This window comes from Paramisgurnus dabryanus, chromosome 13 (assembly GCF_030506205.2).
Source record: "Paramisgurnus dabryanus chromosome 13, PD_genome_1.1, whole genome shotgun sequence".
Taxonomy (NCBI): Eukaryota; Metazoa; Chordata; class Actinopteri; order Cypriniformes; family Cobitidae; genus Paramisgurnus; species Paramisgurnus dabryanus.
This window is the reverse complement of record NC_133349.1, coordinates 34,000,800-34,022,087: the sequence shown is the minus strand read 5'-3', so window position 1 is coordinate 34,022,087 and position 21,288 is coordinate 34,000,800. Positions and strand designations below refer to the sequence as shown.

At 36.6% G+C, this 21,288-nt stretch overlaps 1 protein-coding gene across 2 annotated transcripts in view; it reads right to left on the bottom strand.

The window, feature by feature from the left end:
• Positions 1-244: 244 nt before the first annotated feature.
• ube3d (ubiquitin protein ligase E3D) overlaps positions 245-21,288 on the bottom strand; it is a 30,110-nt gene continuing 9,066 nt past the window's right edge. Inside the window, exons 5-10 of one of the 2 annotated variants that reach the window (XM_065246373.2) lie at positions 18,068-18,143; positions 17,301-17,412; positions 16,278-16,386; positions 14,783-14,937; positions 7,228-7,366; positions 245-416 (exon numbers count right to left, since the gene is read on the bottom strand). In XM_065246373.2, the coding sequence (XP_065102445.2) occupies positions 396-416; positions 7,228-7,366; positions 14,783-14,937; positions 16,278-16,386; positions 17,301-17,412; positions 18,068-18,143 (612 nt within the window). In that variant the 3' untranslated portion in view covers positions 245-395. The remainder of the gene's footprint in view (positions 417-7,227; positions 7,367-14,782; positions 14,938-16,277; positions 16,387-17,300; positions 17,413-18,067; positions 18,144-21,288) is intronic. The other variant, XM_065246374.2, reaches the window with a different exon arrangement.

Genomic DNA, 21,288 nt, shown 5'->3' with positions numbered 1-21,288 from the left:
TTTCCCATCACGCACACACATTTTCTTTCCTCATTTGGCAAAGTAGTACACTGTTCCTGAGAGGAAAAGCCAATAAAATTAGCATGTGATAAGATGCATGAATGCTTTTTTAATGTGCATGATGGGTTTGACACAGACCCCCAGATATCAATGTCTGTAAAGTACATAAAGTCCAAATGATACACTGGCCACTTAATCATAATAATGAAACTGAAGCCGAACGAACACAACACACAACATTAAATGGGTTTGTACAAAACGTTTTTAATATCTTACAATTAAATACATTTTACATCCCATAATAGCACTTTCAAGTGTAGCTGAAGAAGTCTTTTTTATTAAGCATTGCATAAGATGATACACTGGAGATGAGTCTTGTTGATGTACCCAAGTCATCACATCTGCATGTACGCCACCTAGACAGAGAGAGAGATGGGCTATGTTTAAAATAGCATGTAACAAAACTACTACAATACAATCATTTCTCATTATACTACCTATAAAAAAATCCAAAGTTCAGATCCAGTTCACTAGATCCCTTGTCAGGAAAATGATAATCACTCAAAGATAATCAAGTTTAATGTGAGTTAACACTTCTACTCAAGCATGAGGTAAATACAGAGAAAGAGGAGAACTGCAGGCAGGAGATGAAGTGATGTAGGCCAGTACTGTATAAAACACTTTTATTGAATGATCTTAGTTGTGTTCCCATTGGTCTGTCTGACTAGAAACAGATTCAGCAGGTGTTATTTTATTAGTGCAGACAGTGGACATTGTGACATTATTATAAACCTTGAGATGGGGACCACTGGAAACCTATCATATCTATTTGTGAAGACAATACAGCACCCAACATAAGATTAAACAACAGTCATGAAAATACTGTAGAATAGTGAAGTATACAGCCAATGTATGGAAACCCATACTCGAAATGTGACCTCTGCATTTAACCCATCTCAGCGAGTAGTGAACACACCCACACAGTCATAGTGGTTACAGAGTCTGGCTTGTAACCCGAGAGAAGTGTTGGGTGTAACTAGTTACCAAGTAATTTGTTACATAAGGAATAATTGACGACGGGCCGTTGAATTATTCGAAAATAATGCACACCCAAAAGTGGCAATGCGGCATGACGCGAAGCGGAGTTATTTTCAAGTCAATTATTCCTATTATACTACGGTTACCACAGATATGGCTCTGGTGATTATTTTAAGACATTTGACAAATTAGTTGTGCGTTTATCAAAAAATAATCAACACCCATGGAACATTTCTCAACCAATCAGAATACAGCATTCATAAGATTAACGTTAATCTTACGTTCAATGTTTGTGGAAATAAATATGAAAAGAAAAATCGATTCTGCTCTTTTAATCGAAAAATAGATTTTTTTGCTCAGCCCTAACAGACAGTGGATCTAATCAACCAAATAGTCAGCCAAAAAGAAAGCATGATGACTTTCGTCAGAGAAAAAATGCATGCAGTTGCATTGTCATTATTTACTTTTGAACTCTTATTTCATGCAAAGTGTTAATACGTGTTTTTTTTACTAAAAGTGTCTAATGCTGCCATGTTTTAAAAATATAATATTATGAAATAAACTTCATCATTTAAACTTAAAGCCACGTTAATTACCATTTTGTTGGGCCGATTGGGGACAGGTGGGGCACAAAATTAGCAACAACAAATTCTAAAACCTATATGGGCTAAATGAACTCAAATGATTGTAAAATAACTCTACAGAAGAATGTCCCCTGAAAATATGGCAAGCAAAAAAGACAAACATTAACTATAAAAGGCCTTGGGTCCAGTGATGGATGATGTTTAGCTGTAGTTCAAGGATTCGTCCCTGCTGTGGCTCCCTCATGGCCTTCAGTCTGCTTTATATTGCCAGTAACTAATGCACATTAAATAGACCAAGTTACTCTCAAACCAACATAGCATATCAAATATATCCATAAAGGGGAATATTTATTTTTACTAGTAATAAAGTAAGAACATATGCACATTACATAACCACATGAAAACCACCTTCTGCATAATCATGCACATGAAAGATACTTCTAATATTCTTTTATGTAGAAAATAAAAGGTCATAACAAATAAACGTTAAAGCTGCAACTTTTGCCTTTTCATTGTATTTCATCTATGTATGAAATGTAAAATCTCAAGTTACTTGTGGAGTTATTTTCTATCTTCAAGTCAAATTGACATTACTTTTATTATTTTACCTGACAGCTCAAATTATAACTCATTATTTTGAGATTATTGCTGTGTATCACAGTAAGGTAAGGAGGCATTTCTTAACATTAATTTGATGTACTTGCTCAATAACTGTTTATTTTTAACCAAACACAGATAGCAGCTTTATATCTGGAAACAGTGTGAAAGAGATTATGGCATATGGCCACATACACATTGTAAAGTTTTGGGGAAAATAATAATCCTCTGAATCTTTCCCTGTGTACAGAAAGCTAAAATCCCTTTAAAGCACATCATGCTCTTATTAAAGTCACACAAACGTTCTCACTTGCCTTTTTAATTTCCAAAAACTGCACTTCAGATGTTATTCAGCTTAGTTCTCACATAATGCAGCGTTGATGTAAATGTGGTTGTCACTACTAGTTTCAATGTGTGAATTTGATTGTAAAATGCACTTGACACTTTCTGCCCTGTTTATATCTGGATGTGTTATGGTCAATCGGATCACAAGTGGACGAGAGAGACACATTCAACTTTACACCTGGTGTTTTAATGCATCGCTTTTGTCCACTTTTGTATGTCTATATATATCTCGTCAATTAAGAGAAAACGCTTCCCCGCCAATGACGAGATTTTCCGTCTTTCCGCAATACCGCTATTATCTGCAACTTTTTAAACCCGGAAGTATTGCCCTATGGCAAGCTGCTGCATGTCCGTGTCTGTTTTAAAGATCGCTCTGAATGGGATCTCTATGAAAAGTCCGTCACAAAAATGGAATTATCTCTGCTTTTTGCTCAAAATGTGGTGTTTTTGCAGAAACCTACCCATATTCAAAAGCTGATTACAAAAGAACCACTGAAGGTAGGATGAAACGTTTTTTTTGTTTGAAAGCAGAGGGTCTGTTCTTTCATTTGGTATATTGTATGTTTATATATTTAAAGAAGAACATTTACTGGAATGCATTAAACTTTGGTGAAAATCATGAAAAACGCTGGCGCTGGCTGGCAACTTTTTTTAAAAACGCTGGCAGTGAAAGAGTTAAAAGTGCCCAAGATATTTACTAACTAGTTATTATACTCTAAAAAAATTGGTGCTAAATAGCAAACGCTTGTTATGATAGGGGAACCATTTTTTGTGAACCACACACAATTTTTTTTTGTAATGCACCTATGAAGAGCCATCTGGGGGTGATATAGCACCACTATAGCACAATATGGTTCTACACAGGTACTTCATTGTTGCTATATGGGACTTAAAAAGGTTCCCCTATGATTACGAGCCAGTTAACCATTTTTACTGCTCTTAAGCACCGTTTGTTTTTATAGTGTAGGGCTCAAGTCGTTGCACGCTATATACAGTGATAGCTTCACAATCTGATCCATAGCTTTTGTGAGTGTGGAGCCACATTTCTTTTAGATATTACCCATAACAACCCCCCTCTGCACACTTACAGTGGTAAACATCTTTTCATGCAAACATGATCAACAATAACTTTTTATCTTATCAGTCATTAGTTTGCATGTGAGCAGCACGAGGTCCACACAGGTCCTGAATAAACAGCAAGCAACATTCCCTAAAGCACATCTGCTTCATGACACCCGGCTGGCATTTTCTTATCAGAGCACAACAGAAACTGGCAAGATGAATGATTGTTTTCCACATGATGGAGAAAGTTTAATAGCTACAGCAGAGAAAGGATCTGAGGTAAACAGGCACGTTTCTATTATGGGAATACCTAGGAAACGCTTAGAAATCTATTATAACTAACTGCAGATCATTTTTATTAGCAGACTGTGTTTAAAAACCAACACACTAATGCCAAACTCTTTTTGATGCCAAACTTTTTCACGCAAAGACAAATGACTTCAAACTCTCAAAATCTCACCTGACAGCTCAAATTTTAAATCATGTGAATCAATCTTACCATTGCGAATTTGGCTAAGTTAATGACACTTCACATAACACCTGTACCCATTGGCACATTTGACACAGAGGGAGGGTAGTCACTATCTGTCCTGTCCTGTACCTGAATCAGGTCTCATTCATCTGATAACTCTTGCTCTGTACCAGACTATCACACCTCAAGTGTTACCAAGCCATCATTGTCATTCCAACTCCCGTAAATATTTTTCTCTACATCTGTGTAAACTCAACGCACACCACAACTTCTGTAATCTGATGAATCTAAGAATAAATCCAGAAGAAAATATATTTTTGGATAGGCCTTTGAGTTTATCCATCAGGAACTTATAGGGGCATTAAAGTGGAGATTGCATAACATAATTCCAGAGGTAGAGAGATCTATCAGGTTTGAACAATCCTATATGAAGACAAACTTATTTTGAAATAGTTCCCTGATATATTTCTGCACAATAATACAATGTGCAATAAGAAAGTAAAGCGGGTCGATTTTGATTTAATGTTGTTTCGAAGTACATTACTCTTTGTTTTTTGCTTTCAGTAGGAAAATAAATGCAAGGTAAGGTTCTTTTGAAAACGACAGACATCAGCACTGCTCTCCTGCATGGCTCAAGCCCTAAAGCTAAGCTGGGAAAGAAACCTGTGATCTTCAAATAGACTTTAATCAGGAGCAGGTATACAGAGGAAACAACAGAAACTGATGCATATCTGCTTCAAAGTCATGTTAGATTTGATTCATCAGGCTATGGAAGAAGATTCATCTGTTCTTACTCAAAGGCAAATCCTGTAAAGAAGCAGCGGATGAAAGGTGCCAGTGTATGTTTAGGTGAAGATGAAGTAAATTCACTGTCAAACTGTTACAAAACTTTTATTGCCTACGTCATTTAAAACAAGTTGTATTATACATTTTAAGTCAATTGTTTAAAGTGTGTGTTAAATAACTAAATCTAAACATTAACAGGAATCAACAACCAGGCGTAATTTGACAAGATTCCATTGACAAGCAACTATATCATGTTATAGTGAACAATTCAGATATTGTTAATAAATGTTAAATTTTTTTTTGGAAAAACATCCACATGCCAAGAATCTAGAACACTATTCCATCGATCTGTTCCACTGCTCCCGTGTTGTGTGTTTGTTTGTTGCGTTTACGATGAAGTCACGGCAGTGCAACTTCAATGATATGTTTATAAACCCACCCACTATGAAGCGGCACTAAAGGCCACGGAAAAGCAAACCGAGCCTAGTCGCACTACACAATGATAAAACATAAAAAAAATTGCCGAGTTGCAGGTCAGAGCAAAAACTTTTGAACTTTGATTTGCATACATATTAGTAATAATAAAGTGTAATAACTAAGCAGTTATAGACCCCTTGCACGTGACGTCACGCTCTACTCGCGCGAATTATGGACGCCATGACGGACGGTGGAAGTGGTATGTTGTAGACGGACGGCAAGCCGAACAAGTACGTGTTTGTGTTCGTTAGGGTCATAAAATGGTTATTTCGTGTTGCTATGATGCACCTACCATTACAGAAAAGTGGCATAAACACATTATTTTTACATGAATGTTATTGTTTAATGCTGCAGTGACACCATAAATCATAGCTGCTAACTTCCACGCATCGCAATTGACCCCATTCTCACGCTCTCACGCCACACATCCATTTTCACGATGTAAGTAGCTAAACCAGTGCTCGCAGTACTGACACTTTTATATTTTAGCGTACCTTCACTGTCTTTTGCGTGCCACCACTTCTCATGTTGCTGGTACTTTGCTGCAAAGAGTCAAAGAGCATTTCACTTTATGTGGCGCTGCGCAGGAAGTTCGGCAGCGAGGACATCAGAGTACCGCGAGAGCAAGTCGAAATGTTACAAAAGGGTCCACCTTTCCCTTTGCTCTCGCGTTACTCTGATGTCATACGCCGATCAGTCAGCTCCGCACCAGTCGAACACACAAAGCGTCAAGGTCTGGATGAAAAGCAGAGACCTGCCCGGATTCCACGCACGCAGATACCCTCAGAAAACAGCAATTTTAATCAACCATCACTCGCGTGTGCATGTCTGTAATCAGTACAAGCCTCCGTGATGTTTGCGGTGACAGGTTTTAATAAAAGAGAAAAAAGTCAATTGATATTTGACATCTATAAACAATAATATATACGAAATATAATTATATGGTCCTGACATACACATTATCTGTTGCTTTAGTTGAATATAAACTACTCATTTGGTTTATTTGATTGTGACAGTCCCTCTATCACCAATCACAAATCATCCCTTTACACTTCTCTTTCTCAGTGGATAAACTGAATCAAAGCTGCTGTTATCTGCAGTTATACATTTTACAGAGACCAGTAGCCTATTCATTAGATTTTAAGAACTTTTTTGGCACTTTTATCAGAAGGAAAGCATAATAGAAGTGTATAAAATAATAGTAAAGACTCTAATCTCAGGCATTTAAACTCAGTAAAAGCTTTTATTTCAATTTAATTTCTAAAATATGATTCGATTTGTATTGTGAACCATTTTAACTATTTGACACAGAAATAGCTAAAATCAACACTATTATCAATTGTCAAATGGTTAGGACTGAAAAATTATTACCACAAACCCCCACCCCCCAAAAAAAATCTCACTCCAAGCTGAACTCAGAAGTTGGCAGCTCTGCAGACTTTTAAAAGCCTTAAGATCAGCACCAGTGTATGGGGATATCCCGTTTACCACATAGTGGTACAATTCATGCGGGCTGAAGTCGGGCAGACTCGGCGTTTAATGAGGTCCGTGAAAATCGAAGGAGGAAGAAGGTAAGTGTCGGTATCCAGTCCCGCTATCTCTAACTTCTCTAAATAGCGCTTTTTGTGAGGACCTACCAAATACCCTACCTCGACCGATACCGGCACAACAACTTCCTTAATATAAGAAGCCATGTATTTTAGTGTAATTTATATTTAAACTGTTTAAAACTAATCAAAAATCCCGCTCGTCTATTACTAATCAACCTTGTGCGTCAGTGATTTTGCAGTCCAGCATGGCGTCGTCACGTGGTCTAGGTCACGTGTTTGCAAAGGGTCTATTTTGTTGAGATGTGTGTGTTTTAACCTGATATGAGTTCATGCAGCGAAGAAGTGGAGGCAGCCTGGAGGTGCTGGAGATCAGAAGCTTTTGGATCTCTTCACACGACCTCTGAGGGAACGGCAGTGGGTGCACGCTGATGTCCTTCTCCCAGACATCTATAACACTGCAAGAAGAAAGAAATTAATTGTCTGTGCAGTAGGCAGACTTAAAGGGACACTCCACTTATTTTTGAAAGTATGAAAGTATGAAATTTTTGAAAGTATGAAAGACTTTGCTGATGTAACATAGTTAAGCATTTTATTTTTACCATTTTTGAATCCATTCAGCCTATCTCTGGGTCTGGCGCTAGCACTTTTAGCATAGCTTAGCACAATCCATTGAATCTGATTAGACCATTAGCATCACGCTAAAAAATAACCAAAGAGTTTCAATATTTTTCCTATTAAAACTTGACTCTTCTGTAGGTACATCGTGTACTAAGACCAACACAAAATTAATAGTTGCAATTTTCTAGTCCGATATGCTAAGAACTATACTCTCATTCTGGCGTAATAATAAAGGACTTTGCTGATGTAACATGGCTGCAGGAGGCGCGATGATATTACGCAGTGCCCAAAAATAGTCCTCTGCCATTGAAAGTTACTAAGGGGCTGTTATCGGCTGCTGCGTAATAGGGATGCTCCGATCGATCGGCCGCCGATCAGTATCGGCCGATAATGGCATTAAATGACTCGATCGGTGCTCGCTAAATCTGCCGATCTCATAAACCAGGGGTTCTCAAAGTCCGGACTCCGGTCCGGATCCGGACCCGACGGGAACTTGATCCGGACCCGCATCAACTTCATTTTACAAGTGCATTAATTTCTATGTGAAGGATTAAATGTGTGCATTTGCTACGTTACAAATGCATATTAAACTTGCAAACCATTCGTTTAGTTTTCTTTACTTTTTGGATTTAAGATTATTCCTGGTCCGAAAATAAAACGAGTTATTTAAAAATTTCCTGTGTCACGCTGTAGCCATCACACCCAGATATTATGCACAGCTACTTCATGTACTACGGCTTTTGATCAGTAAGTCCTTATCAATCTGAAATCACTGTTGGTTTGAGTCGTTTAAAACATGCATTTGAAAAAGCAACACTCGTCAAACATAATCTTTATACATATTCTTTATTATCATGAAAATACCTGAAAAGGTTTGAAGAACGTGAAATATAAATATATCCTTCCTGGAGCTGCCGTGTGTCTGGTTCTTCGTCTGGAGCGCATATTGAGTTTCTGCACGAGAGCGCCCCCTGGCTTTTGGATGTAGCGGCATTTCACAGTAATTCATTGAGATGCATAGCAAGCATCATCAGCTAATTTATAGGTGCACCCCTAATTTTGGTTAGTGTCTCTGCCTACCAACCACACTTTTTTTGCCATGGTTTATGCATCTGATGGAAAACAAACTGTGCCATTTCTCTTATTAGGTTGCTCTGTATTTTGCACTTGGTTACTTTTGGCATATTTCTTGTGTTTATGTTTAAAAAAATGTTTTTACATTTTCTACACTTGTTATGTTTTTCACAAACTATTTGTGTTGATTGTTATATAAACTAATGATTTACATAAAGTTATTACCATGCTTGACAATTTTTTGTAATAACCAGTTTTTCCGGACCTATGAAAATGATAAGAATTCAGATTTGGACCTTTGAATGTAAACTTTGAGAACCCCTGTCATAAACCGATCTTTCTGTTTACTTTTGTCATCAAAAGGATCCTGAATGCGGTTGCATTACAGACATTTTTTACGTAGCGCGAGCATTTTTACAACCTGTTGCTCATGTGCAGCCTGCAGATTTGTATGTCTCTCTTTGCCTTTACAGAGATATGCGTATGAGGACGCGCTCCGGTAAACAGCGCGAGGCGTCTTCACATCCCCATCAAACAGCGTATATAACACATATCTATCACGGACAATTGCATCCTCATGCCAAAAGTTTCTTATTTGCATGCGTCTTAAAGTTTTGAGCGTTTAAACTTTTACTTTCCTCACAGCTGCTTGTCTGCGTTCAGCCGCCGCCCACACACACAGCAGCCTGTCATCAGTGCACGTGAACAGAGCGATCTCTCTCTCACGTCTTAAAGCTGCAGTAACCTAATTCATCTCTCAATAAAATCACTCTCTGCTCTTGACTAAAGATTTTTTATACTTCATACAAATGCGTGTATATTTAATTAATACAGTAAAGTCTGTGAAGTGTTTTATTTTCAGTACTTTTAGGAGACATAAGCCTTTTTAAAGCCATATTAAATTTCTCTTTGCAGAATAAATATTTGTTGTGCTTATTTATTTGAGTCTCTATTAAAACAATAATATACCTAATTACTGCAAGTAATATAACAAAGGCAACATCCGTGTTATTATTTTATTTAGAAAGATTGTAACAGTTAGTCATCAAAGAGCTGGCATATCAGCTTTAAAAAAATCGGTATCGGAATCGGTATCGGCCGATCACGAAGATTACAAATCGGTGATCGGTATCGGCTGCAAAAATCCTGATCGGAGCATCCCTACTGCGTAATATCATTGTGCATAAGAGTATGAGAATATGAAAATGAGCATATTTTCCAAAAAAGTGGAGTGTCCTTTTAAATTGCGTGGAAATAATATTTTCTTGAATTAGAACTAAATGACCAAAAGAATCACAATGTCTACTGAAAGAATGCGTCTCAATTTATCTAACAACGTGCTAGGCCAAGGGCCAAACAGAAATTGCTTGTTGCATTAATCGCACATTGATAAAATTAGTGTCGTTAAAATGTATTTACGTTAATGGATACATTTTGTCAGCTCTCATTTATTTTTATATGTTACATTTTTTCAGTAATGGTATATAGAGGATACAACCAAAATATAATAATTATTCTAATCAGGAAACAAAAGTTTGTTCATTAGATGTTAATTAAAGAAAGGCTCAATTCTCATTAGGTGAAACGTAAAGATGTTTAAGTGAATCAAACGTTTCAGGTGCCTGACCAATAGGAATAGGTTAAGCTAAGCAAAAACTTAAAAGAATATAAAGCGAGGGTGAAAAGAGAAGACGCTACGACCTCGGCAGCTGTGCAGTAAATTATATTAACCTGACAGTTTGAAACATTACGGTTTTAATCACGCCACAGTGAACTGTGAAGACACCCGAGTCTGTGTCACTGAGATTTATGTCCTGACACACACTATGGTGATGATCTATTCAGGACATTTCACTGACATTTACCCATCTGTGGTGTCATTTGACAGAAAACCCTCTCATGACTCTTAGACTGGAAACACAGGAGGAACTCAGAGACAGAAGAGATAATGGACCACAACTACAGTCTGTGCTTTTTCTGTCTCTAAAACTACTCTTTACTGCAAGGGGATAGAGACCTGGAAATTAATAACAATAGCTTATTTGAAATTTATGTTGAGATGAGAATTTTTGTTCATCTAAACATCAGAAGCTTTGAACACTAAGGGAAGTCTATTGGTTTTCACTTTGTAATTGCTTTTAATTTAATTTATCATTAACATTAACCAATTTTTATTATTTTTATTGCTTACGTAATAATAAGCCCATTACTAGAGGTAAAAATACAGAGGGATGTAGCTATGGTATGTAAAAACTTATTATAATATCTGTATTATAAAATCAAATAAATCTTACGGTTAATCAGTATTGTTTTCAGTATGTAAACATCCCTCAACAAGATTACTGTTTCATTGCAAAATAAGATACTGAAGTCTTTCAAACATCCTTTACCCAACACACAAATCCTTTATTTGAGACAGACTATCATGTTTGAACCCGTCACCTCATTCACAGACTGCAGTGCTCTGTGAGGAGGACGAGAGACGTTTAAACACTCCTAACTGTAGGGCAAGAAAATACCCAGAAATAATTCAGACTTGAAGAAGGTGAGTCAGAGGGATAAAGCGAGAGGAGCGGTGAATGTGTTTAGTGTCAAAGAAACACTGAGGTGCACAAATGACTGCCCACAACTCCTAGTGATTCATTTAGCAGCACTGCTTGATAGCGCCATATACATTGCAAATATATAATTATTTTATAAAGTAGATGTTGTACCTGTGTTTTTTTTAAATGCTTTTAAAAACATAATGATATTATTCAGTGCTGTGAAGGTGTCCTTTTCCTGAGGCTTCAGAGTCATCATTCATGTAATTGTCTTAAATGTAGTTGTGTTCCGAATAATAGGATTTTGAACAATACAATTTGTAAATAAGTATTTAAAAGTTACACATTAATACATGCATTAATATTGTAAATGAGGGGCTTAGATACGCTAAACACCACCTCTGGCAAAAATGAGTTGCCAAATTATATTAACCAAATGCTCTCGGCACATATTGTTCATCAAATGCCTTCGCTTCAAATTTGCTTAATCTCGGCCTCAGGTCATTTATATATACCGCTTTGTTGGCAGAATCCATTAAGAGTCTGACAAAAAATGCTAATTTATAGGAAAGAATGTCAGAGGCAACATAGCAGATTTTGCATCTGAACACTTCAAGGACCCTATTTTAACGATCTAAGCGCATCGTCTAAAGCGCACGGTCTAAATGGGCGTGTCCAATGCCACTTTTGCTAATTTAACGACGGGAAAAATGGTTTGTGCGCTAAGCGCAGGGTCCAATGAGAGTCTCAGGATCCTAAACCTAAATGAAATAAAATACTAATTTCTATTTCTAATGACAGGTGCAATAGATGCTCGATGTCTCCAGCAGATCTTACTCATACATTTTACAAATAACCCAAACTGAAAACTTTTTAGTCTTCTTTTTTTAATGCATTATCTAAAGCTCTTAATGTTTCTGTAGAACCCTGCCCAATAACTGCAGTACCATCTATTGCTGGTCTATACAACAAGCGTCACGCTGATATTATTGTCTTTGCCTCACTGGTTGCCAGAAGGAGAATACTGCTGCACTGGAAATCCTCATCCCCCCTGCAAACTTTTCCTGGTTGAAGGACTTAATGTCCTTTCTGCATTTGGAAAAAGTTACACACTCCATTAGGGACTCTGTTAATTAATTTTATACTATGTGGAACCCTATCCTCTCTTTTGTTGAGACCATAACCTTATTGTATACTAAAATCTTTTTATATTTTATTTTTTATTATTTTTTCCTTTGTTAATTAATTTATTTGTATTTTTTTTTCTCTTTTCTTGAATTTGGTTGTGTACATTTTTGGGTGGGGAAGGGATAAGGTAAAAAAGTATAAGAGAAAATGCTTAATATTTTTGATATCGTTAACTACTGTATTTTCCGGACTATAAGTCACTTTTTTCATAGTTTGGCAGGTCCTGGAACTTATAGTCAGATGCGGCTTATACGTCAAAATTATTTCATATGAACCAAGAGAAGCAATTACCGTCTACAGCCGCGAGAGTCTGCTCTGTGCTGCTCCCGTATTTATGTAATTCAATGGATTCAGTAATGTGGAATGACTTCGGGACCTTTTTGATCTTGATTTGGCTTGTCGTGTTAATTTAGCCTATTCAGCCTCCCAGGTATGTTCTGTAGGCTATTGTTTAACGTGTAAATAACTGTTAATGTTTCTTTACCATGTACAGACACCTATCAGCCTGCTGTTCTGTTTGCTATTGTTTAGTTGAATAACTTGCCTTTTCAGATTAAATGTCTGTTCTTCAGCTTGGATTTTGTGAAATAATTTTCTAAATAAACGCGACATATAGTCCAGTGCGACTTATTTATGTTTTTTCCTGTTCATAACACATTTTTGACTGATGCGACTTATACTCCGGAGCGACTTATAGTCCAGAAAAAATGAAATCTCTAGTTTTTTCAAATGATTGCTGTTTTTGATACACGATTTAATGCTGTAATATGTTCTCTTGAATTAAAATATTTTATGCATAATTGTCATGAGTTAACTTAATCGCAACTTAATTACACATTTTTATCTGTTCTATATTTACCTTAATTTAAGTTTTTAATACTCTGATCAACATGGGCATGGACAAATATGGATGCTTTATGCAAATGTATGTTTATTATTAGTGAAAGAGTCAGCAAAAATTATTTTGAAAAAACAAATCCAGTTTAAGATTTTTTTTTTTTAAATTACTGTTGAAACTAATAGATTTGGCACACACAAAGTGAACAACAATATCAATATTAAACTTTTTTATTTATTTTATTGTTTGATTAAGACAGACAGATATTATCCCCCAACAGTTAATTAAACATTTACTTAAGACATAACATATTATATCTGTGTGAAATCTTGTCAAAATAGATATTTTTAAAACTGTATATCTGTCTATGTGTGCATATATCGGGGTCAAATGAGTCAGTCAGTGTGAGAAAGATTGTTTTTATGTCTTATCGCTCGTAATAACTCTTTTTACATCAAGCAAGTCCTGCACATTATTTTCAAATTCCTACATGTTTTAAAACCAAAATCTCAGACGCGCAAGTGGATGGACACGTATCATATGTATAGGTTAAGCATTTAAGATGGTACACCTCTCAAAAAATGATACAAATAAAGATCATTTTAGATGTTTGATGATTATTTACTGTCTAAGTCTCCATTTATCCAGAATCGTGATAGGCCAAGGGTCAAACAGAAATTGTGTGTAGCGTTAATGACACGTTTAATTTTGACAGCCCTAATACTCAATAATTAAAAAGTTTACACTGTAAAAAATGCAGCATTTTTGTCAAATCAAAATATAATTGTTACTTTGACTTAACAAAGTAAGTTAAACTATTTCAATTGTTTTTAAAGTTGTGTCAACTTATCACAAGTCAAAACTTAAAAAAATAGGTTGAATTGACTTCAAGTTGTTTTAACTTCATGCTGCATTTTTATACAGTGCAAAAACACTTGACAGGTACTGTTTTATGTCATTTTATGACTGAAGTGGTTTGTTTTAATCCGAATATGTGTATCAAATACTTTACCATTATGTTTTTATGTTTTTCTATATGGATATAACCAGTTATATGCATCACTTAGTGTACCATTTTGTGTGTAGGAAAATTACCAGCATGCATTGCAGTTTGTTCAAAAAGTACATGTTGAAGGTCTACATGTCGAGGTTAGGGACAAAAGACCTACAGTCCCAGGAATGTGACCACCATGTGTTTCTATATGATATAAACCATATGTTTCTTCATGTTACAAACCCTTGGGAAGGTCAATGTAAAGGTCATGGATTGCGTTCGAAGACTGGCTTAAATACTGTGGTACAGGGAAAAGGTTTTGGAGTTTTTGCAGGACTGCTCGGCTTTTAATTTTCTGGTTAATAAAAGTCTATCTTTTGAAAATTAATCCCACGGCTTGAGTATTTTATTCTTAAAGAACCCAAATAGAAAAACACAACAGACAAAACTTCAAAACAAATCTAGTTTTGATTACATGTGGTCTTTAAAAGAGAGAGAGAGAGTATTGTTGTGGTTTAGAGTTGACCAAAGGTGTTATTTAGCTTTTGAGAAGCACAGGGTTACAGACATACACTGGAGAAAGAAGAAGAGATGTCAGGATAAATGGATGGCTTACTCTTTGTGCTTGCTGTCAGAGCAGGGGATGTAGAGGACTTTGACTGCTCTAACTGCCTGGCATGACTGATTCTTTTTGGGATGAACATCACCTGCGGAGATCACTGCTGTGCCAGGAAATGATGCGACCAGAGTGTCTGTGTTCAAGAGCCATAGCTGATAATTAAAAGACAAAAGGTTTTTTATATACTCCACTTGATACTGCTTCAGAATATGGACAACATAAGTTCAGATACAATTAACTTGTAATAGTCTCAATTGTTACAATTTTAAACAAAGAGGGGTTGATGTAGTTTGAAGATGATCATTGGAAACTTTAAACTCTTTCTCCAGTTACCAAATAGTTTATTGAACCTAAGCCTTCAAAAAAAAAATGATCAGACATGTCACTATATTTAATAGTCAACAACTTCACAGATGCATTGTTACTCATTTTACATGCAAAGAGTCTGGCTTATTACATACAGAAGGTCTATATATACAGTACTGTGTAAAAGTCTTAGACCACCATGCCATCATTAGATTTGTTATTTTTTTGCAGTGACACAGTAGCCATTTTTACAGCCAGAAAATATTTATATGTAGTATTAAAGGGCACATATATCATGTAAAATCCACTTTTACATAATTATATGTGGACATAATGTGTGTTGGCAGTGTGTGAACACAACCACCCAACGATGAAAAAATCCCCCCCGCTCCTTGTTTTTTATCCTCATTAAACCAAAGCATTCTTATTAGACATGCTGTTTTGATTCTCTTATTAATCTGAGCTCACATTGATAAAGCCCCGCCCACTTACAGTCCTGCATTACCATAGTTTCCATCGTCAGCAAGTTGTACTCTGTTCACTAGATACTATTGTCTCAGACTGTATTAAGACAGATCTATTTGAACTGAAAGTGCTCACTGTCTGTTGGTATGGGAGTGTAGAGGTGTGGCCCATTTGTATTTAAAGGTACTGACATTAAGTGTGTTTTTGCTCCTATCCAAATAGGGACATTTTGGACATATATAACAAATAAATGGTATTTTGAGCAGAAACTTCACAGACACATGCTGAGCACACCTGAGAATTAAAAAACATCTTGACAAAAAGGCATAATAGATCCCCTTTAAAAACAGAATAAAATTATGAGCTAAATTGTTTAATCTTCTCGTACACTTGATCAATGGAAGGAAACCGCAGGATCTCCTGAACCTAAATGAAATGAAATACTAATTTCTAATTCAAATGACTTTCGTCTCCTCAAAAGTTCAAGATGTGTTTAGTACCAACAGAGATCAACACTAAATGCTGACTTTTACATAAAGACACATTTTGAAATGTTTGTTTTGTTTGTATCTCAATAAGGAGACCCTAAAAAATAAATACGGTTGTGGTTTAAGACTTCTGCACAGTACTGTTTTTCCCCTTTAAATATGTGTTGAAAATGCACTAAAAAACAAAACTTATGAGTAGATTACATATGACGTATTTCCTATGTTGTCCTTACCAAAATCATGGCTTTGCCACCTGGAGTTTGAATGGAAAAGCGAAATATACTTTGTGCAGATGAAAGCTCGACCAGTCTGGAGGCTAAACTTTGCTCCAAGAATCGCTGTCTGTATGATACAGAGGAAAAAATGCTCTGAATACAACCACTCCTGGTTAACATACTGTATACGTATACAGAATAACATATTCATTATAAACAGAAACACACACACAGTTATTAACCTTTTAAAGAATCTAAAAAGGCAGAAAAGAATCTGCTTAATAATAATTATATTATTATGCTGTGAATTTAGTTTAAATACTCTTGACTCACAAAATTGTGTGTTTATATTAAATAAAAACAATAGAACAAACATACAAATGAAATAAACAGTGCTTTTGTGTAAATTGGATTAATTTTTATTAAAATTACAAAAATTATTCAAGGAAATTATGATTTTCTTTGTTTGTGGTTTGATTGACATTAAAACAGCATCAGGTTTATCCTCTAAAATGCTGGGTTGTTTTTAACCCAAAAACGGTCTATTCATCTAGACTGTAAAAAATCCGCTACACGCAGAATGTAAAAATTTTTTACGGATTACGGATATTTCACGTCATGTTTCGAATGCACATTCGAATATCGATTAAAAGTAACAGCCCTAAAAAGTACATATTTTTAATGATGGTTTTGCTAGATAAGACCTTATGCATCGGTTGGGAACGTTTAGAGTCCTTTTGAAGCTGCATTGAAACTGTAAACTGTTGGGGTCCAATAAAATCTATTAAACTGAGAAAAATCCTGGAATGTTTTCCTAAAAAAACTTAATTTCTTCTTGATTGAACAAAGAAAGACTTCAACATTTTGGTTGACATGAGGGGTGTAAATTATCTGGATTTTTTTAAGAAGTGCAATATTCCTATAAGTTGAATCATTTATCATTGTATGTAAAACATCTTTCTCGTTAAATGTAAACTAAGCAGAACTGTGCATTTCCTAGGTACACACAGACAAATTCAGTAGGTGTGATATAGGCATTACCTTGTTAACTCGGTTGAATTTGACTCGGGTACTAAATCAGGTTGTGTTACATAACACACAGCATTTTCACTGGGCTCTACTAATATTTCAGTTATGTAAAACTTCAGCACATCTGAAACACAAAAGACAATGATATATTACTGAAGGTGTAAGATTATAGCAAATAAAGGAAATCATATTCTAAATAATATTATGCGTCAACTTTTCATAGAAACTTTTCTTGGCAGTAACACTGAACTCTGCTGTCATAAGCTGTAATATAGACCCATGTTTATGCATTTATCCCAGATTTCATTCTGAAAGCCAACTTTGTGCATCCCACAAATGGGATTTGGATTCAGAGTTCACAAGGTATGAAATGTTGTAGGTACATGGCTGGTCATATCTGAATGCAATATTTATGTTTCTTCCTCCCAAATAAGATGCACTCATCTGCATAGATTTTAAAAGCAGCCTGGATGCATCAATTTGGCTGTACCTTACAATACTGCTAGTATGGTTTGGTGGACTATCCAGAGAGTTAAAAAATGTTCCTTCTTTTAACATTTATACCAAGCATATGACTTTAGAAAGCCCTTTAAAAATTACTTTCATGTTGCCAAAATGATCCTTGTCCAGTATTTGGACAAAGAAAAAAACTTTTCACAAATTTGTGGGAGACAATTTTCTGACGATGATAGACAATAAAACAATGTAAAAGTTTTGTGTTACATTTAACCTTGCATAAGATTGTTCCCCATTCACCCATACTGCTTTGTTTTTCATACCTGAAGTGATTTCCTCTCCCAGTGCAGTACTGCAGTTTCTACAGGAGACCAGCACACTCTTACTTCCGCACTTCTGCTGGGGACAAAATATAAGCTTAATATTATGTTTAAGTTTATAGGCTCCAACCTATAATAATAATAATAATGAGAATAATAATAATAATATGTTACATTTATATAGCGCTTTTTTGCAGACCTTAAAGCGCTTTACATATGAATGGGGGAATCTCCTCAACCACCAACATACTCTAGGTTACGTTGGGGAGAGGCTAGGCTTTGTGTTCATTTAGCTTAAAGTTCACCCAAAAATGAAAATTCTGTCATCATTTACTCAACCTTGTTCTAAACCTGTAAGTTTCTTTATTCTGTAACAATATTATGATAAATAATTGTAAGCACACAGTTAACGATTAAATTATGACAAACTTTTATTTTTTGTGTGTGAATTATCCCTTTTAAGTAGTGGCGTGCACAGACCTCTGTGGGGCAGAGGGACACAAAAAACCCACTTTTTCCTTTGTTAATAATGCTGATAAAGATGTTATGCATAACACAATAAAATAATAATAATAATAGCCAACATATCTTTCACTCCATCCTTTTAAAAAAAGTAGTTGCAGTTTCCAGTCTGTTTTTCGTCCAATTCAAAGCACTAAGACGGCTCTATGGAAATCACGATTTGCTTATAGCAGCTGATTCCAGTTTACTATTCATTCTCTTACCGCTTGACCTGAATGCAGTTTTTGACACAATTTCTCATTATATTCTTTTAGACAGGCTTTCCACTATTGGAATCACCAATACACCTTTCAAAATGTTTCATTCATATCTCTCTGATCTCTCTTCCTTAGTTTCCGTTACCACTGGTGTACCCTAGGGCTCTGTCCTGGCCCCTTTGTTATTTATTATCTACCTTTTACCCTTTGGACATATTTTTCATAAATGTCAGGACACCCAGCTATACCTTTATACGAAACCACATTCCAAACTCCCTCCATCTGCTCTTACAGATTCTCTAACTGACATAAAATCATGGTTCTCTGCAAACTTTCTTAAACTAAATAGTAATAAAAATTCTCATAATAGGCCCAAAATCCTCATTGAACAAATTCTTGTATTTTCTTATTTCCATTGATGAATCATTCATCGCTCCCTCGTCTAAGGTTAAGAGTCTTGATGTTATGTGGAGGGAAATTCAGGCCATCACCAACTATAGGGCAACTTCACCTGCATGTGGCAGTGATGCCTCCTTCGCAGGCGTGCTGAACAACTTTTTAATGCCTGCTTTAAAACTCACAACAACATGGCAGCAAAGAAATCCACATCACCTCCCACCAACATGGTGCCAACTTGCTGAGCGGTCAGACAATGCGCAGACGAACCAGCAGGGGTCTTTACCAACATCTTCAACATTAGCGCTGTTGTTCCAACGTGCCTAAAGGCCATCACCATCGTCCGCTGCCGAAGAAGTCTACAGGGTCCAACCTCAATGACAAATGTCCAATCGCACTCTCACCTGTCATCATGAAGTGTTTCCAGAGGCTTGTAATGAGGCACCTTCCCTTATGCAGTTTGCATATAATCCTATATGTAAACATGCACTTTATATAGCTTAGTTCTGTGTTGTTTTATGTATTTCAGTGTCTGTATGTAGCACCATGGTCCTGGGTAATGCTGTTTCATTTCACCAGGGTCACCTGGGTGAGGATGTATGATGTTGAAAGACCCAAAACACTAGATGAACCCAGGAACATCACTGATGATGCATATCAACGCATCCATAAAATTTGGAGTATCTATAATAATAATAATAATAGATTTTATTTATAAAGCGCTTTTCATTCCAAGGAATCTCAAAGTGCTACAGTTAAAAATGATATACCACAATGCAAATAAAGGCCAACAATTAAGTGCAACAATTAAAATTAGAACCACAATACAAGTAATAGAATAATCAACTTAAAAAAGCCTTTCTAAAAAGATATGTCTTCAGATCTGCTTTAAAAGAGTCCAGGCTCTGTACTGTTCTCAGTGCAATGGGGAGGTTGTTCCATAGCCGAGGCGCAGCTGTGCAGAAAGCTCTGTCCCCCATGGTTCGGAGCCTAGTAGTCGGAGTTTGAAGAAATTGGCACCCAGATGATCTGAGGGTGCGAGTAGAGGGTTTCACAGTGATAAGCTCTTGCAGATATAGTGGTGCTTGTCCGGTGATGCACTGATGTGTGAGCAGAAGAATTTTGTAATCGATCCGGGATGAAACAGGAAGCCAGTGGAGTGAGTATAGGATCGGGGTTATATGTTCATATTTACGGACTCTCATAAGGACTCTGGCAGCGCTGTTTTGAATGTATTGCAGCTTTTGGATGTTCCTGCCAGAAATCCCTGTGAGAAGTCCATTGCAGTAGTCCAGCCTTGAGGAGATAAAGGCATGGACAAGTTTCTCTGCATCCGGAAGGGTTAAAAGGGGACGGAGTTTTGAAATGTTACGAAGGTGATGAAAAGAAGTCTTACAGATGTATTTTACGTGGTCAGTAAAGGTTAGTTGTGGATCAAACCTGACACCTAGGTTTGTAATCGTGGAGGAAAGGGTAATGATCTGGCCATCAAAAGTGAACTGGGAGATAGGTGAAGAGCGGATCTGGTGTGAAGTACCAACAAGTAGTGCCTCTGTTTTACTGGGATTTAGCTGGAGGAAGTTGCTGTTCATCCATGACTTTATCTCCTCAAGGCACGTGGTGAGTCTTGACAAGGCTATGGAGGGACTTGGGGCAGTTTTAATGTAAAGTTGCGTGTCGTCAGCGTAGCAATGAAAGGACATTCCATGTCTGCTGATGACACGACCGAGGGGAAGCATGTAGAGGATAAATAAGATGGGGCCAAGAACCGACCCCTGTGGAACACCACATGTGACAGGGAGCCGTCTGGACTTGCATCCTCCCAGAACAACACTTTCAGTCCTGTCAGAAAGATAAGACTGGAACCACCGTAATGCTGTGCCCGATAATCCTGCGGTGTCTTGGAGGCGGCCAAGGAGGATGTTGTGGTCTACGGTGTGAAAGGCCGCTGTTAGGTCGAGAAGAATAAGCAGTGATGGTGATCCTGAATCAGCTGCCATCAAAAGGTCATTTACCACCCGGAGTAAAGCTGTTTCAGTACTGTGGCCTGAGCGGAAGCCTGATTGAAATGTCTCAAAAAGGTTGTTGTGTTTGAGATAGTTATTGAGC